Source organism: Oryzias melastigma, linkage group LG13 (genome assembly GCF_002922805.2).
Source record: "Oryzias melastigma strain HK-1 linkage group LG13, ASM292280v2, whole genome shotgun sequence".
In the NCBI taxonomy this organism is placed as follows: domain Eukaryota; kingdom Metazoa; phylum Chordata; class Actinopteri; order Beloniformes; family Adrianichthyidae; genus Oryzias; species Oryzias melastigma.
In genome coordinates, this window is record NC_050524.1 from 22543125 (window position 1) to 22562468 (window position 19344).

The window sequence follows — 19344 nt, forward strand, 5'->3', positions numbered from 1 at the left end:
TTGCTTAAAATAAGATGTTTTCAAGATCAAACGACTTAAAAAGATATTTAAAATTTACTGTCTTAAAACAAATCTTTATATCTCAATGTAAAGTTACTAGTTGGTAGTTTTGTCTTACATGTCCTATAAGCAAGTATTTGGTCAGATTTTATGTTTTTTGTAGTGCGTGGCCATGCAGACCCACATCTATATTCAGACTAGCTGACATGTATATGCAGTCACATAAACACATGTTAAACGTAAAGGTAGTTTTTCTTTCGCTTGGACCCGTGACTTCACACGGACTTCCTGCAGTGAAGCTTTGGAGACACTGTTGTGTTAAGGAAGTGTTTCCACTTTACCTCTGGACCCATAACTCTGTCTGAAGTACTGCCTTTCACTTCCTTTTAGTGAACATTTTAACGACAAAAGTCTTTTGCATGAATATGAGTATTTTGGTGGATTTCTCAGAAATTGTGTTTGTAGTGCTTCAGCTGACATCACTGGTGTTTGAGCAGGTAAAGTAGACTTTCTGCTCATGAATTCTACAAGGAACCACACTAAAATCAGCTAGATGAAGGAAGAGGCTTAAGGTGAAGAAGTGTGAAAGCTGTGTGTATTCTTTGGAAGCCCTGGAGAAGAGGTGTTGACTTTCTAACCCAACAGGATGGAGGAAGGCCCCGAGGCAGACAGTGCCCTCAGCACAGGCTATTGTTAACAACATTTGGTTCTCTAAGCTCTCAGTGACTATTTTCCCACAACAAACCACACGCTCCTTCTCTCTGTCCCTCCTCCTTCATGCTCTGCAGCTACCGAAACAATAGTATTTACTCCACAGATCTGCAAAGAACATCATCAGCAGGAAACCACACACACACAAACCCCAGTGTTTACTGTACACAGCAGTGACGCCCGTAAATGAAGCAGAAGAATTGTTTTAAGTCCCATTCTGATTGTCTTTTGACCTGTTGTAAAAAAAATCTCAGTAGTCTTTTAATTATAGTTATGCAAATTTTAGCAAAAATGAAAAAACTGTTTTGGGGATTTTAATAAAGAAATACCAAGAAATGCAATTTAAACTTAATTTTCTTAATATATGTCCTCCATCATGAGAAAAATGCTACAAGAACATGCAAAAAAAAACAAAAAAACACCAAAAACACAATTTTCATCTTGAGTGGGTCTTTAAACTACAGTATTTCTGACTGAATTTAAATCTGACAAACTCTGTTTTCAGAGTTTGAAAAAAAGGTTTTAAACGCACAGTTTTTGTCTGTGCTCTAAGAAAGGGCACAGATTGAGAAAACCAAAAACATGTGTGTTGCACCTATAGCAGTGCAGTTACACTGCATTTCATCCAAAACTTGATTCAGAGAAACGTGGGGCTTCTCCTCAACGGCCACGCAGGCCCAGTGCCAGGAAAGAAGCTACAGCAAATCAAACCTGTGTCATAACAAGCAAAACATTGCACTCTAAAGAGGATGTAGCTGGCTGCTCAGAGTTGTATGTCTGATTAGAGATGGATATGCTGATATGCACGACTTGAACTGACTAATTCAGGGCAGAACAAATACATAGCAAAAAGAAGTAGAGTAAAAATAGGAAAATAACACTAATCTTAAGAGGAAAGTCACTAAGAAGTAGTAAAATGATCTGTTCGTGCAGCATGTCATTTTTACCTTACAAAAAAATCTTATAACAAGATACCAAAACATAGAAACAAGGTTTAACACAAAAGCATTCAAAAAAGAAAATGAGCTTTAAAGAGTTCACTGTTAGATTGAATTAAATGTTACACATCCTAGTTATACGTTGTTTTTCTAGTTCTAAATTTTTTTTTTGTTTTTTTTTTGTTTTCATGGACCAAATTGTAGTTCTGACAGTGACAAAAACTAGTGTAATAAGTGTAAATGACTCATTTTAGAACAAAATGAGAATAACATCTTAGTACAAGTTGGCCCAAATCAATAAATCCTTATTAAATCTAAAACTAGCACTTATGGTACATAAATCTATATTTTAATTTTTAGAATAATGACAATAAATGCCAGGCCAACCTAACTGAACCCTAAAATAGTATTCCTAAAACTGAACTAAAAATTACATTGCAATTGGTGTTTTTTTTAGACTTAAATCAAGTTTTTTTTATTTTCAAGAATATGGATCGAAAGGACTTTTTAATTTTCTTATTTCTAGATCCTAGATCTTAATGAGAAAACAAATTCTCAACTGTGCTCAATTTGGGAAAAGCTAGGAAAAGTGTAGAAGTTAAAAGAACTTGAAACCTGGTATCCTTATCATCTGAAAACAAAGTTTTCTATCTTTGTAAGTTCAAATATTTTCCAGTGTACTGTACAAAAAATTTCCCAAGCTTCCATTAGAGCAACTTTTTTCTTGATTTGTTGTTTAGTTGTTGCTATTTGGTTTTATCCCATCTGTTAATGTCTCAGCTTATTGAAATCCGTGTTTTTACCCTTTTTAAATAAGCTACTCTGCTGACTTCTGTATGTGGGCATTCTCTGCCTGGTAGAAAGGTGAAGCGAAAGCAGTTGACCTCATAAATTCAACCCTTTCCTGCGCACTGAAGCTCTGTCACAAATTCACTTTCTTGTGCTTATCAGATTTCACATCATGGGTAGACGCTGTTTTTTCAGGTCACCATAAAAGCCGAGTTTCTCTCTACAACAAATATGAACCCACTAGAGATGCCACAATTCAGTTTAAAACCCAATCCTATGTTAAACCATTGAACCAACTTGTGGGGAAAGGGAATCGTTGCATTCCTACTGCACACCATTCAGTTTACGTTTAAAGTGTCAAAGCTGTTGTGTTGAATTTAAAAAAGGATTTTTTTACACTAGTACTAGCCAACTTAAAGTTTTTCCATCAATGTTACTCGCTTATTAGCAAAGTTAAAAAAGGATTTCTATAACAACACAAAAACTTTAACCAAACATTTATATTTGAGCCTAATCATGGGGTAAGTGAACTGTTGCCTCCCTAGAACCCACATAAATCTGTTTAAAGATCCACTCCAGTGACAATGGTGTTTTTAAGGGTTCTTTATTCAAATCCTGATGGACCAGGAGCAGATGAAAAGGTTTGAAAAAGCTCAGGTTTATGATACAGCAACTGCCATGGACGAGCATAAGTCTCCTTGCTCTGCTACAATTCTAATTCTCCACAAGACAAATAGATCCATGTACGTCTTTGTTTTCCTCATCTGAGCTGACATCTAGCTCAAAACTATGCATCTGGATAGCTTCAATATTGCTCTCTAAGGGTTTTTCCTGGCTTGAATAAGGTGGTGTCTCAACGCAACCTCAGATTTATATAACTTAATTTTTGTGCCTCCCCCAATTAAATCTGAAATTAAAAAATTAAAAATAAACTTTTTATTTTTTGTATTAATTCTAAAATTGAAACTAACTGTGGGGAACATTTAAATATTTAAAATAATTATAATACATATACATAATAGATATGTGTTACATACATACATACATACACACAGTGTTATGTTTTTCAATTGGCTATAAATCTTTTCATTTATTTTAATCTGACAGCAGCACATTCAAGTTCCTTTCAAAATAAAATTCTGTCCCAAAAACATCCTCCTAAAGCAATCAGTGTGTTACAGTTATTTTTTATATTATTCTCTCATTTAAGAACTTTTCTTCTGAACAGAAACTATAGGTACAGCTGTTCAGCAGAAGATAATAAACTTTAAACTTGATCTTAAGATAAACAGTTCTGATAATAGGTCTAATCATCATTTCACTCAGTCATCTGTCGTGTACATTTTGGTAAAACACATAAGGCCTCTTAATTTAGTGTCATTTCAGGAGTGGTTAAAAACAAGTTTATTTTACAATTATTAGATCACCTCATTAAAAAAACATAAATGGTACAATGTATCAAGCAAACTCATTGACACGCAATAAAACAAAAAATGATTCTAATTTGAAGCACTATGCAAAAACTTTTGCTGAAACATTAAAAAAACACTCAAACTCATCACTACAACTCCACAACTCCTGTGCGCGACTGTTATGAGTATGCGCAGGGTCTCCCTCTCTCCTCCTTTCCCCCGCTCCGCTCGTTGCATGCGCCGTGTGGAAATGGACAGACTGACTCCTCATTTCTTTTTCATGGAGGTTCTCCCATGAAACTGTGTTTTACATCTCCTGTGATATTTGCATCTGCAGTCAGAGGAAGGACGAGCATGTTTCAGCTTAATGTACAAACTCACAGGAGGGAGAAAATAAACAATTCCCAGCCGACCGCAAGTTTAGGTCCCAGTGTTTGTCACACACCAAGGTGTGTGAAATTTGTTCTCCGCATTTGACCCATCCCCTGGGGGAGCGGTGAGCTGCAGACACAGCCGCGCTCGGGAACCATTTGGGGATTTAACCACCCAGTCCAACCCCTTAATGCTGAATGTCAAGCAGGGAGGCACTGGTTCCCATTTTTTCAGTCTTTGGTATGACTCGGCCAGGATTTGAACCCACGACCTTCCAATCTCAGGGAGGACACTCTACCACAAGGCCACCGTTCACGGTAATGAGCGGCCAAAAGATTTCTCTCTTAATTTTTTTCCCTCTTTTTTGGGGGAATCCTGATTTTTGATGCATTTCTCACACATTGTGGGCCTGTCTCTCACAAACAGGGAACCTGCTGAAGTATAATCCAGTCAGACCAAACCATTTTAATAAAGGGGAGGGGGGTCCGCAGACATTGATTTTTCCAAAAAAAAAAATTCTTAATTTGACATTGAAAATCAAAATATTTGTGATTATATATTGGTTATTGGTTTACTAAAATTATTTTTTTCTGTTGTATCATTACATTATCATTAAGGGCCTCTGTGGCCCCCCTCATAGTCTGGGACCCTAGAATCAGCCACCTTTCCCCCCCTTTTCAGCGCACAGGAGCTGGTGGCGCTTGCAAATTAGGTGGTGGCGGTGGCCGCCACCAAACTCTCTATGCAGGAAATACCCTGCTCTATTTTTCTTTTTTTTTTTGCTATGCCAATGTTAGCTTTGGGTTGTTAGGGGCTGTAAGCTAGCAGGAGAGAGTGTAAACAAAAGAATGCTATCAACATAGGGTTGTTTAAGGCCAACAGTGCCACCCACAAACCATGGGTGTGTCTTAGAAAAAAACACACGCCTTTTGATTTTTGCAAAAAAACTGCATACTTGTCATTAAAAGACCAGTGGAACAATGTTACAATAGATACAAATACAGCTGGAGTGGGACTTTAAGTTGATGGGTTAAATGCAGCACACTGTATATTCATCTTTGATTGCTGCCCGACAAGAACTGGTTTATTTCCAGCATGCATGTGTGCTCATTTGTGCTGCAAATAAGCGGGATCAACATAAAAGTTAGTGTGTCGTTTAAATATTGTGTGTGAAAAGCCATTCAAACGTCTGAACCCACACAAACGCGCCTGCAGGACGGCAGAGTGAAGCCACAATGTTTGCCTGGCAAATTGAACATTGTCAGAGCTCTGGGGTAGACCAGCATTAGGGGGCTGGCATGTAAATCATTATTTCACTTCAGCTTTCTGCTGCAGGCGTTCAGTCACAATGTCAGGGCATTGATCTGTGATTGGTTGGGAAAACAACAGTCGCCCATGTTGCAGTCGTGAAGAGAAGTCACCAACTTGATGAGTCTTTTTAAGCCTTCATGTGTCTGAAATGTTATAGCTTTTGTTTTTTTTACGCATCTTGGGTTTCACTTCACCATTGTTTGGCTTAAACATCATATTTCACTGCTTACTGTAAGGATAAAGCATGTGCTCACAGTTGGGACAGACAGCAACAGGTTGACGCTCCCCACAGTGCCTACACCCCTACACACACACAGTGACACATACGTCTTTCTAACTAAACACAAACACCAAAAGGGATGATTAAAATTGTTCAAATGTTCTCGTCTTGTGTCACTTTCCTCTCCGTTTGCTTCCACTGAACTCGGCCTTCCCTCTTCCTCTCCATGTGTCTTCCTCTGCAGCTTCCAGAAGCACGTCCACACCTACAGGATCCTGCCAGACGATGAGGGATTTCTGGCCGTGCAGGTACTCAAGTGAAGCCTGTGCTTCCTCGCTAATGCATTTGCTCCAGCTGGCAGGCAGAAATGCTTTTGTTGGCACACAGTTCTTGGTCGTGTGCACGCACACATCAACAGCAGTCCGTTTGGGCCTCGTGCTCAACAGCTGTCAAGTCTGCTCCACTGCCGAGCGCTCTCAAACCCCGGCAGCTCCTCGGCAGCTGTCTGTCACCCTGCCTTTCTCAGTGTTGTGTGATTTTTGAGGCTCTGTGAAAAAACTCATTGACTTTCCCGGCTCTGTAGTGTTTATCAAAGGTGCTCTTCCTGGTTTGGCTTATTTTTAGCCTGCTGGACTGCACTTGCTTACACAACATTGCTGTAGAACAATGGAGGCCACCATAGATCCAAACAGAACTGTTTGTTGCCATAGGCTGATTTATTGTGATCATCACATTTTTTTGGACGTCCTTCTTTGTTCTCAGACGTCTCAGGGCGTGCAGCCCAAGAGGTTTAAGACGCTGCCAGAGCTGGTGTCGTTGTACCTCAATCCCAGTCAGGGTCTGGTCACCACGCTGCTGTACCCCGTGGAGCGGGAGGAGATGGCCTTCCCCGACGACAGAGACTACTCAGGTATCTGACCCAAATGCAGACCCAGCATTGACTTTATATGAGAACTGGAGTTTGATTTCACTCATAGAAAATGGTTTACTTTCAGCAACAACAAAATTAAGCCAATTCTGTTTGCATGTTTTTTGCATTACGATCAACACCATGTTGGAACCGGAACCTTTCAGTAAACAGCGATTGGTCGAGATGGTCTGAGTCATTGTTTCCAAGGAAACTGCTCTCGCCAATCAGGAACTTGTTGGAAGTCCACACCCCTACCATTTGAAAGCAGGCTGCAAAAATGTGTCAATTAAACTTGAGATCAGCCGATCTGTTTTTTTAGGGCTGATTCTGATTATTAGTGCTCAGGAAAGCCATGAGCCGACATTTGTAGCTGATATTCATCTGGAATAAAAAGGAACATTTTGACTAGTAATAGCTGTTTATTTCTCAATTAAGTCTATGGGATTTTGGTTTCTTGGAGCCAGCGGGCACATCAGGGGAGATGGGGTCACTCTGTCCACTTCTCATATACAGTCAATGATACAGAGTCATTCTGCTTGTAACCTACTGAGCCTCATTTTCTCTGACCGAAAGATGGAGAAGATGAGAAGCCGCCCCTTCCTCCACGCTCCTCTTCCACTTCTACCCCCCCTGGACCAGAAACGCCCACTGAGAGGTACAGTCTGCTGATGGATCATTTGATCAAATCTTACTCAAAGTCATACAAGTAGTAAACACAAACCAAGGAGCCGTAAAGCCACCCAAACTGGAGGACCACTGCAAACAAAAACACGCCCCTCAATCTTTTTAGTTTCATTCTGTTTTCAAAATTCACAAACTTAGATAATCTTACCACATGTAAAACCTAAAGCTGGTAAACTAACACATTTGCCCTCTTCTGTTACTCTGACGGTGCGCCACATCCTGCTGCAAACCGCAAATGATGCAGAGCTTTGAAGTGCTGCTGCACACAGCGTACAATATGCAGAGAAACATGACCTATTTAAAAAATACTGTTAGACAACAGAAAAGGCTATTTTGTAATTCTAGCTTTTAGAAAAGAAATCACTAGAAGAGGCTTTAAAGTTTAAAATGAGTTCTTTGAGTCACAACAAGTCTTCTTTGTGAGGTTAAGATGGTAACAAGCATGAAAACTGTCATGGAAATTACCTGCTGTCTGCAGACATGACTCATTACATTTTCTTAAAAGGATGGAATGAAGGGCAGAAGTGTTAGAGAAAGATGCACCTTTTTTATTTTTAACTTAAAAATCACCATAGTGTTTAAATCTAACACCGAATGTGAGGAAAAACAAATGAAAGATTTACTAGGACTTATTCTAGAGAGTTTAATTGGAACTTATGTCTATTTAAAGGAGTTTATAGAAGGAGAGAAAAACAAATTGAAGCTGAAAACTCATAAACCAACTTTTTTTTTCTTCTGCAGACTATCCTGGTGTTTTCCCCCAAGAAGGAAAACAAATGTCGCACTGAGCTAAAAACAAAACCTTGACAACTTCAAGTCTAAATGTGCCAGAAGCTGCAGAAAAACGTTGAATCTGCTGTAGTGTCGACTGTCTCTGGTTAAGAAGTTTTAGTTTTGGGGTTTTTGGGTTGTCTGGGCCCAAAGTGTTAAAAGCACTAATAGGTTCCTTGTACTGTCTCCAAGATTTTAAGGTGTTAAAAATATGAAAAATCCACACTTGCGTCTCACCTACTTCACCCTAACTTACCCACACATGTTGTAGGGGTAAGTAAGCATGCAGATAGAAAAAATGTGCTTGATGATTTTCTCTATGTGGGCTCACTGACCAGTCTGCCATCTTAATATTTTGTGCAGCCCACTTCCAAGTCCTGTACAGGTTTGCCCATTTTCTTTTAAATGCGTTGTATCCACCCATAAGGGCAAATGTGACTAAGGCATTATGTGAGCATTAACAGTATTCACCTAAAAGTCAAACTGTACAGGAAAACAGACTAAAAAGGCAGATGTTGCAATCTGTAAACACAATGATGAAACCCAGAAAGCTTTAGGTTAGCCTGTGGAGAAGTCTCAACATGTAAGGTGTTGCAGCATTATTGCTGTGTGTTTCCTTTAGTTTTAGTGTGTGTGTTATAGTCCAGGAAAGTGGCTGTACAAACTGCTGGCTTCAGTTCAACATGAAATCCCCTGGTTTTCATTGTTTCTGTGTCCTCCTGTGGTAATGACAGCTCACTGGACTGATTCTGGTTTTGCTTTTGCTTTAGTAGTCCAGCAGCTAATGGCCTGAGCACCATCTCCCATGAGTACCTGAAGGGCAGCTACGCGTTAGACCTTGAAGCAGTCAAACAGGGAGCCTCCTCCCTGCCTCATCTCAACAAAACACTAGTTGCCTCCTGCAAGAGGCTTAATGGGTAAGCTTTATGTTTTTTGTTCAGGTTTCCTGCTTCCTCGGTGTTTGGGTCGCAAAAGTTCAAGTTTGACTCAAATACTGTGACAAGCAGCAACAAGTGGGCTTGAATTCAACTAATGATTATGTTAAATATTTAACTTCAATAAAATCACTGTAAAATAATATTTTGGGCATTGCTCAGGAATATAGTAAGCTATATTTGCAGCAAAAGATGGGGGAAATAACGTCTTTAAAATGTTTTTTAAACAGGGAAGTGGACAAGGTTCTTTGTGGACTGGAGATCCTTTCAAAAGTATTTGATCAGCAGAGTGCATTTATGGTCTCAAAGATGATTCAGCAGGTAAGTATGACACATTTGTCTGTTTATCTATGATGTACATTTTTGTGACCTTTTTTTTTTACTGAAATTGCTACAAAATTTTATAAAATGCTGAGTTATTTAATAGGGTTGGTTTCATGTTGTAACATTTAAAAGAAATAAAAGAACCAAAGTAGGATCCTCCATAGGTGACAAATCCATGTTTATGCAATGGAAGGATCTAGATTTCCCCATTTAAAGAGAAAATAGCTTTAGGTAAAGTGTTTGTTTCAGGTAGAAGTTAAATCAGATGCAGTGAAACCACAAGTTACTCCACTTACAGAGATGAGTTTGGTCTGGTTCATGATAAATACACTTCATCTGTGACAGAGTGAAGAAAATATTTGTATAAATAAGTAGAAAATATAAGTTTGAACACTCTGTTGCTGCTATTTTGGTCCATTCTTCCGATCGGATCTTCTCAAGAGCTGTGATGTTTTGGGGCGGTTGTTGGGCAGCATAGACTTTCAACTCCCTCCACAGATTCTTTATTGGATTGAGGCCCAAAGACTGTCTGGAACTCTCCAGAACCTTGAAATGCTTTTTCATATCCATTCCTTAAATTCTCTGGAGATGTGTTTGGGATCATTGTCATGCTGGAAGATTCAACCAATGTCCTCACTGATGAATAGAAGTTTTCGACTATAATCCCACCATGCATGGACCCATTCATCCTTACTTTTATACGGATCGGTCATCCCATCCACTTTTAGAAAACCTGTCCCAAACCATGATGTTTTCATGTCAAGATCAGGTGAGATCTTTCATGGAGGTGAAGGGAAATTGTCATTAATCTTGTATGTCTTCCATTTTCTTATCTCTTCTCTCCAAATTGCTTCCTTATTGTAGATTGGCCCATCCCAGTCTTGTTCAGGGGAACAATCTTGTTCCTTGTGTTTTTCGACAGCTCTTTGGTCTTGGTCTTATTAGAGAGGTTGCAGTCTGACTGTTAATGGGTGTGACAGATAATCAGTTTCAAAAAGTTTATATTGATTGAGTGGAGGAAAGAAGAACGTTTCAAAGATGCTGTGAGGGACAGAATTATTATTTTTTTTAGGAACTTAATACCTTTCTGGGAGATTAAACAAATAATATGTTTAAAAATCAAACAATGTGATTTCCTGGATTCCTTTTTTATATTCTGTCTCTTCACAGCTGAAGTGTTTCATTGATGAACATTACAGACTAAACTCAGCTTTTTAAGTGGAACAAATTACAAAGTTAATACTATAAAATACATGTTGTCTTTCTGTTATGAATAGAGATAAATTGCTTGTAGAAACATTTTAGTTGATCCCTTTAATTGCCACATTTTCACGGCAGTGGCTTCTGTGTCTTTCAGTCAGTGAATCAGGGTGGAGACCAGGAGTTGGAGAACTTGGTGACAAAGCTGGCAATTCTGAAAGACCTGTTGTCTTCCATTGAGAAAAAGGTATTCTTGCACCTTTGTCTGATAATTTTCCATTCTCCCCTTAGAGAATTGTCTATGTTAAAGAAGGACATGGACTGTGCAGAAAGGCTTTCTGTAAAGCAGTCATGTTTTACAATTAGGGCAATTCATGAATGATCTTCTAAACATCTGTCTTAAATTACAAAAGATTATAGTAACAATGAATGTGTTTATGACATGTGACAAATCAAAGCTTTGGATGCTGAATTTCAGAGGAACTCCATATTTAACCACCTGAAACTTCAGCTCTGTCTTTAATCCTACAATTTTCTTAGATGCTAAACATGTTATATGAGAACTGGACTGAGTGACCCCTCCCTCCAGGGTTCCGAACAGGAAGTACCTTCTGGCTTCCAAAAATCCCATAGACTTCTATTGAGAAATAAACATCTATTACTGGGTGATTCTATTTATCAGAATATTAATTCCTGCTCCGCTACCCTTTTTTTTTTTACATGTTCTTGATTATCCTAATTTTTTCCATATTTTTTTCTATAGTGCAAGTTATTAAAGTTATAAACTGGCCAATCAGATGCCTCAATATAAGTTGGCAGTGCCTGCTGGCTCCTGCATCCAACATGTACATTTGATTAACAGATTTGTTTTTTTCCCACAAATTTACTCCGGATTGGCATGAGTGGTTGTCATAGAAACTGGAAGTACACCATTTTCTCTGGGTGACATCACACTCACTGGGTCCGGTCTTCGGATACAGTCATTGCTGCTACATCAGATTAGATGCCTCGGGTCATGTTTTTTTTTTGGTGTGTGATCTCCAGAAGACATTTTTTAGACAGACTTTGAGATTGTTGCACTATTTTTATTTGACACAATTCATACTTTTGCTGTGAACTCTCTGGTAAAATCTAGCCACAGAAATGGGTTCTTTACGCTTTTTCCTGTTTACAAAGCCAGCTGTGGTGCTAAAAACTCAGTCTGATTGCTTCACTGATTTGTTTTGCGTTTTTTCTTGGCCATTTTGCTTTAGGCTTTAGCATTATTTTATCATCATTTCCAAACCCCGATTTATCCCCATAGTGTTCCACTTTAAGAGGTTCCCCTGATGTCTTCAGTATTCAACACTATTTACAGTATTTCTGAATTTGTTTTCATTTTCTTTTGAGTAGTTCTTCCACTTTAGTGGGAGAAAGCTTTGATTGGTTCAAGTTAAAGACAGTTTGAGGTGTTGGTTCGCTAAAGCCTCACTTCAGACTGCAAAGCGTCACGTGGAAGTCTTCAGTGGGCTCAGGAGGAGATGGCCTCCAGTGCAGGAAAGCTGCATGTCTGGACATGTGATGAAAATAGGTCTTCCTCCCCTGATTCTGAAAGGAAATGCTGACGTTAAACCCATTAGGGCTGACCATGACTGTGCATTTTTTCCTCTTTCACTGTTCGCTCTGTCTTTTTGCAGCCTCCTATGTTTTCTTTAGTTCTTTCTTATCTGCCCCCCACACACACACACAGACTCACACACTTTCTCTTTGTCCCTTCAGGCTCTGAAAGCACTACAGGACATGAGCTCTTCCTCCCCCTGCTCTCCTCCTCCTTTCTCCATGCGTCACAGCAAAGCCATTCCTGTGCAGGCCTTTGAGGTAAACACCTACAACCTCACACGTGCGTGCTCGTGCACTTCATTAGTGGTAATCTGGGTGTGAGGGTGGAGCTCTGTGTCTTGCAAAACCCCTGTATCCCACTGGAGAGCTCTGAAGTGCTCATGGAAAATATTTTATAGATCCTGCTTATGCAAAAATGAGTCATGTTTGTTTTTTTAGCAAACAGAGAATCTCAAGGATCATTGAACACCTTTAAGTTTAAGCTGATGATTGCTTTTATCTTTAAATTGAGGCTTTTGTCACAGAAGGTTTGTCCATACATCTGACATAGCATTTTCTATGGAAATTGACTGCATAAGTTAAAAAAAATACATTTTTTTTTACAAATCAGCAGAATATCTCAACATTTCAGTAAAAAAATTAAGGAAAGCTCCAGTCACGAGACAAAAGCTGTACTTGGAGCAAGTGAATACCAAAAAATAGATGAACTCTAAATGAGTTGGAGCCCAGACGAAATGTTGAATATTAGCTGACAGTTCAGACCGCATCATCCTGGTGTGAGAACATTCATTTCCTGTTGTACAGGAAGAGAAATGTTTACACACAAACAGACTCTTACACTCAGATTGTAGTGATTGAAAGCATGAAATACTTTTTCTTTTTAGTTATTTTAATTTCTAAAAATAGTTCTTTATTAACTTAATATAAGGAGAAAAGGGAGAAAAATGATGGACAGAAAAGCAACTTCTTTTGTTTAAAGACTAACATTGATAAAAAAAAGTATTTTGATGTTTTTAACATGTTCTTGTAGCATATTTTTAATATGGAGGGCATATATTAAGAACATTAAGCTTAATATTCAATTTCTGAGTATTTATTTATTCAAATTGTTGTGAATCAGTGGCAGATGAAAAAAACTATGTCAAATATAACAACATACGTTTTTTGATTTTGGCTAAAAATTCCATGATCATAACTAAAAGAATACTGGGAACACTTTAACAATAGCTCGATTGTTGGAGTGGGACTTTAAAACCCCCTTTTTTGTGGACCTTTACAGCCCTTCACTTCACAGAAACATTTTAAGTTTTTTTGTTTTTACACCAGTAGCTGAAGCATCTGATTGTGCCTCACAGGTGAAGTTGGATGTGTACCTGGCAGAGCTGACCAAAATAGGAAAGAGTCAGAAGTACACTTTGTCTGTGGATGTGGAAGGAGGGAGGCTGGTGGTGATGAAGAAGGTCAAGGACAATCAGGAGGACTGGACCACATTCACACATGACAAAAGTAGGAACTAAACAAAAGTATTTGTATATCTTTTACATAAGAAATCTCACTTTGTTAGTAATTCCTGTGTAAAACAAAATGTGTTAGTGTTCAGAACCAGTTAAACTGTTGTATTTCTTGGTATCCCAGGTATGTCTTGCTTGTGTTTCCATCACATCTGTTCTATTTCGCACATTTGTTAACGAAAACTGTCTTTTCTTGTCTCCATCTCTCTCAGTACGTCAGCTGATCAAGTCTCAGCGAGTGCAGAATAAACTGGGCATCGTTTTTGAGAAAGAGAAAGACAAGAGTCAGAGGAAAGACTTTGTCTTTGCCAGTGCGAAGGTATGGACTTTCAAACTGAAACATAAGGGGGCTTGATGGCCACTTCGTTTGAAAACACATCCAAAACCATTATAATAAATACTCAAACCTTAATTTAAACTGATGGAAAAACTTGAGTAATTTTGGTTTTTTAGGGTCTTTTATGACAATAAAGCTGCTTGTTTTGATGTGTCTCCATTATGCTGTAAGAGGTGTTTCCTGTCACTGTCTTTCAGAAGAGGGAGGCGTTTTGTCAGCTGCTGCAGCTCATGAAAAACAAACATTCCAACCAGGATGAGCCAGACATGATTTCTATTTTCATCGGCACCTGGAACATGGGTTAGATGCACAAACATGTCCTGTCAATGCAATTTAACAGATTAGACATTCATATTTTATGCAGTAAAAGACAGTGAAGTTTTAGCATGAAGTTGTTGTACTAGAGCGGGCAGTTTTGCTGTGGGTCCACAGGGTCAGTACCGGCTCCAAAGTCTGTGGCATCTTGGGTGTTGTGCCGCGGCCTCGGGAAAACTCTGGACGAGATGGCGGTGGCCATCCCTCACGACCTGTACGTGTTTGGGAGCCAGGAGAACTCGGTGTGTGATCGGGAGTGGGTGGAGTCGCTGCGAGTTGCGTTAAAGGAGCAGACCGAACTGGATTATAAACCGGTGAGAATGTAAAAGACAACACATGTTTTAGGGCTTCTGTAACCCTGTCAAATGATGAGAAAGGTAAAAGAGAAACTCTATATGTGTACCAAAACTTAAAGCTTTAGTCACATGCACCCTTATGGGGTTGTCTGGGAACGTGGAGGGTCGTATGGAGGAGCGGCTTCATCTTAAAGGTGTATCTTATAGCTTCCTTGAGGCTTGTTCAGTCACCTCTAGAGACATCATAAAAAATAGAATTGTCATATATATGTTAAGTGTGTGAAGTATTCATAAGGTTAATGGAAGTTGCACACACTTATGATGTACGATTGATGCTGTTGTTCAGTGTTTTTCCCACTCTAGTCATTAATAAGGTCCGTGGTTGTAAATAGGTGTGGGGAAAAAATCGATTTGTCGATCTATTGATTACAATCCCTAAACTATTCTGAATCATTTTATGTATTTTAAATAATCAATAATTGAAAATTAAAATAGTTTCAAATAAAAGTAACAAGATAAACTAAACGCAGAGGTTTTTTTTTAGCTTGGACATTTTTAAAGAGCTCACAAACATGGGTGACCTTCCAGACCTCGTCCTCCAGCCGCCCCCAACTTTGCTTAAAGTGACCGTTTGGAAGTATTTTGGCTTTTATAAAGCGGATGGTCATTTAGATAAAACTCAGGCAGTACGTAAGTTATGTCACTCCAAAATTAAATTGGTAACAAACAGGGCAAATTTGCAAAATCGCATCGTATAGTTCCATCCGCAGGAGGAGGAGGGTAGAAACTGTTTGTGTGCCACCGGTGTGAGTGTGACTTCAACAAGTTCTGCTGCGAGCACTTCCAAAGGTCAATAAATGTATTGGATAACCTAAAGAAACTTCCACCATCATCAGAAAAAGCAAAGCGAATAACAAAGTCAATCAGAGCTTTTATAGCAAAAGACTTGAGACCATAATCTGTGGTGGAGAATGAGGGCTGGATAACGTTGTTCTAAAACATGTTCAGTTGCTAGCTAAACACTTTTTTCCCCCCTGTGAGCTAAAGAGTGTTCCATTAAAGCTGGTCTAATGATTAAAAAATAACATTATAATATTTTAGATTGTTGAGTCCAGGGAATTTTACTCCTTTTGATGCTGTGACAGATTTTTGATTAGAAAAGGAAATAATTTTTAGACAAAATTCTTACGTTCTTATTAAAAGTTAAACAAGTGTAGTCTTAGAAATGCACTTAGGTGGAGAAAAGTGCATAATATTGGTCTTGTGGTAAAGAGAAAACATGTAGATATAGACTGCATCGATAAATGTTTCATAATCAAATTGTAGCCTCTTGAATTTTCATCAAATCAAATTGAATCGTGAGATGCTTCAAGATTCCCACCTCTAGTTGTGTCTAAGGCTTAAGGGGAATTATGAGTGTATTATTGTCTGAAAGTAAAAGTGCTGACCACAGCATGTCTTGTTCATGCAGATCGCTGTCCAAACACTGTGGAACATCAAGCTGGCTGTGTTGGTGAAACCGGAGCATGAGAACCGAATCAGCCATGTGGGGATGTCCAGTGTCAAGACGGGCATCGCCAACACTTTAGGTAACTGACACTCCCTGTTAGTCTTTGCTTTACACTAAGAATCTGAGATAATACTCCTGTAATCCCATCACCGTGAATGTTCTTCTGATTTAATGTTCGTATCTGAAAATGTTTACACAAACTGACGTGTGTGTCTGTGTTTATTGTGATGGTCGTCTAGGTAACAAAGGAGCAGTGGGTGTGTCGTTCATGTTTAACGGGACATCATTTGGCTTCGTGAACTGTCACTTGACTTCAGGGAACGAGAAGATTGGCAGGTACCTGCTGGCAGTCCACACTGCAGCGTCCCGTTCAGGAAACCCCCACATGATGCATTCAGTTAACACAGACAAAACACTGAAGGTCCATCCTCTGCTGGTGTTTACCTCAACACTACTGCTTTACTTCATGATCAGACACATTCAAGTTTTCAATTTAGATATTTTAATGGAGTTACGTATATGTTTTAATCTCTTGTGAACTTTTTTCCCAGCTTTTTATTGTGTTCTTAAGGATGACTGCCACCTGCTGAGCTTGAATGGAATAGCTTTCACTTTAAGATAACATGAAAGTTCTGCTGGTCCAGTGGACTCACTAAGGGAATTTAGTCTTTTTTTGTAAACAAAAAAAAACTTTATGTTCAGGTTTTAAAGAGACGAGCTCTAATTTCATTGAATGTCTTGGGTTGGGATGCACTGAATATCTGACAACCAAATAAATTTGGCTGAATATTGCAAAAAAGCCGTTGTTAAAATAAGGGTGGATGGTGGCATATGACACATTTGGATTTGGGAGGCTTGTAGAGAACATTGTACCTTGTCGCAAGATAGTATTTCTTGGATGTTTACTTACCTGAGATGTAAACATTTACTTTATTTGAAAACATATCTACAATTTATTCTAGGCTATTGACTGTATTAGTGAGAACATCTGTAATCTTACTTTTCAGATTTCATCTAATATGAGTTACTTTTATAACACATCCCTCACATTAAACAGACTAGATAGAAACACTGTACTCGGTTTCTTGTGTTGTCTTTGTGACCAGAAAAACACTCATTTTTTCCCTCTCAAGGAGGAACCAGAATTATCTGGATATCCTGCGGCTGCTGTCTCTGGGAGACAAGCAGCTGAGCTCCTTTGACATCTCCCTGCGCTTCACTCATCTCTTCTGGCTGGGAGACCTCAACTACAGGCTGGACATGGACATACAGGTGACGTAGAGTGAACATAAAACAAAGCTTGGCTCCAACCCCATCTGTTTACTGATCCGTTTGCTCCATGTTTACTCTGCAGGAAATTTTAAACTATATTAACAGGAAGGAGTTTGAGCCGCTCCTTAAAGTAGACCAGCTGAACCTGGAGAGGGAGAAGAATAAAGTCTTTTTGCGCTTTGGTCAGTAGGTCTTTATGTCTTACTTCCTCTGTCTCAAACCAGAGTATATTTAGAAGTTCTGCATGGATTTTAATGTAGGGAAATATTATTTAAGAAAACTCAACATTTCTTAAAATAAATTCCCTGCGGTTTCATAAACATGTGACTCTCAAAAGCACCTGCTCAGCAGTTCAGCCCAACCACAGGTTTGCTTTGCTTGCAGGAGAAATCCTTTATTATAAAAAAATATGCTTATATTATTAAAAATATTTTAAATGGTTTCTTTAAATATCCTGTTGATTTTTTTTTTGCATATCTTGTTACTTTTTTTACATTTTTGTAGTCTTTTGCATGACGGAGTTGCTGCTAAATTGTAATATTCTGTTCTGTTAATATAAGAAAAACATATCTTCCAAGCTAGAATTTGTATTAGGAATTCAAATTTCTTACTTTTTCTACTAATTGAATAATTTTCAGAAGAACCTGCAACCTCCCTTATTGGTGCTGTTTGTTTAAGCCTTCAGATTATTCACAAGTGTTGTTTGTATGCATTGAATAAGCTCTCAAAACTATACATTTTTAACGCTTTTGTATGTTTGCACATTTTAAAATCTGGAGTATTCTGTTTTAGTCCATTCCAAGTTTATCCAGTTTACTGGTTTAAACTCTCTAAGTTCACATTCTTTCTCGTAGCGGAGGAGGAGATCTCATTCCCACCCACCTACAGATATGAGCGGGGCTCCAGGGACACGTACGTCTGGCAGAAGCAGAAGGCCACAGGGGTGAGTTGACCACTTGAGCCGCATGCTGGAAAAATACACGCCATTTCCTCTTTCCATGAGTCACCCGGGTCATTCCTGTCCCGTCTGGGATTTTGTCTGCTGTAGATGAGGACTAATGTTCCGTCCTGGTGTGACAGGATCCTCTGGAAGTCCTATCCAGAAACGCACATCGTCTGCAACTCCTATGGTGAGATGGAGGGCCTTCCTTCCCTATAGAATCATACATACTAGTGTCTGCATACAGTCACTGGTTCACATTGCAGTCAAGCCTCAGTAGTCTCTCATTTCATCGATGATTTTACCAATCACAATGGTCATTTACATTTATGTAGGACTAATGCAGACCCGCATTAGTCAAGTTTTCACTCAAAACTACATTTTATGGTTTATAAAAGTTATTAGCTTCAACATTTTTGGTTTAAAACAAACACAGCAAGAATTATGAGACATAATTTTGAGACACCTTGATCCTTGGAAGATTTTACATAGTTTGGGGAGTTTTGTCTGTTTTTTAAGCCATTTTTCATATTGTTTTATTTTGTTTTTACTTTGATTTATACATTTTATTATGTTTGTACACATTTAATCTTGATTGTAAAAACTGTTTGATTTCAGTTTTTGTCATTTTTGCTTAAAAAAATGAAAAAATTAATAACCATATCCAGGTTATCCCCTATTTTTTTATAAACGCTGTTTGTTCTTTAACACTTAAACAGAGCACTTTTGTGAAGTATTTTCATGTAAAAATAGTGCAATTATCAACCAGAAAAATAGTTAACTATTAACTAGTAAAAATAGGTCATAATTAGTCATGTGGGAATGTTTGGTGTCTTTAGCTTTATATTTTCAGAAATATTGAACATTTTTGATCTGATGTGATTCATTTCTCCATCTTACTGCCATCTCTCTTTGTCTTTGTAAATATTGTTAAGACAAATAATTTGACACTTGCTTTCAGTTTTAAATGTTTATTAAACGAGTTAT

At 38.5% G+C, this 19344-nt stretch overlaps 1 protein-coding gene across 4 annotated transcripts in view; it reads left to right on the forward strand.

Annotated features, from left to right (window-relative positions):
• inppl1a (inositol polyphosphate phosphatase-like 1a) overlaps positions 1 to 19344 on the forward strand; it is a 34120-nt gene that overhangs the window by 8080 nt on the left and 6696 nt on the right. For all 4 annotated transcript variants that reach the window (XM_024277070.2, XM_024277068.2, XM_024277066.2 and 1 more), the window contains 17 exons: positions 5998 to 6061; positions 6516 to 6663; positions 7237 to 7318; positions 8889 to 9035; positions 9284 to 9374; positions 10735 to 10824; positions 12336 to 12434; positions 13532 to 13682; positions 13900 to 14006; positions 14222 to 14324; positions 14457 to 14653; positions 16107 to 16224; positions 16385 to 16481; positions 17279 to 17417; positions 17500 to 17599; positions 18272 to 18360; positions 18466 to 18547. In XM_024277070.2, coding sequence (XP_024132838.1) covers positions 5998 to 6061; positions 6516 to 6663; positions 7237 to 7318; positions 8889 to 9035; positions 9284 to 9374; positions 10735 to 10824; positions 12336 to 12434; positions 13532 to 13682; positions 13900 to 14006; positions 14222 to 14324; positions 14457 to 14653; positions 16107 to 16224; positions 16385 to 16481; positions 17279 to 17417; positions 17500 to 17599; positions 18272 to 18360; positions 18466 to 18547 — 1904 coding nt within the window. The remainder of the gene's footprint in view (positions 1 to 5997; positions 6062 to 6515; positions 6664 to 7236; positions 7319 to 8888; positions 9036 to 9283; positions 9375 to 10734; positions 10825 to 12335; positions 12435 to 13531; positions 13683 to 13899; positions 14007 to 14221; positions 14325 to 14456; positions 14654 to 16106; positions 16225 to 16384; positions 16482 to 17278; positions 17418 to 17499; positions 17600 to 18271; positions 18361 to 18465; positions 18548 to 19344) is intronic.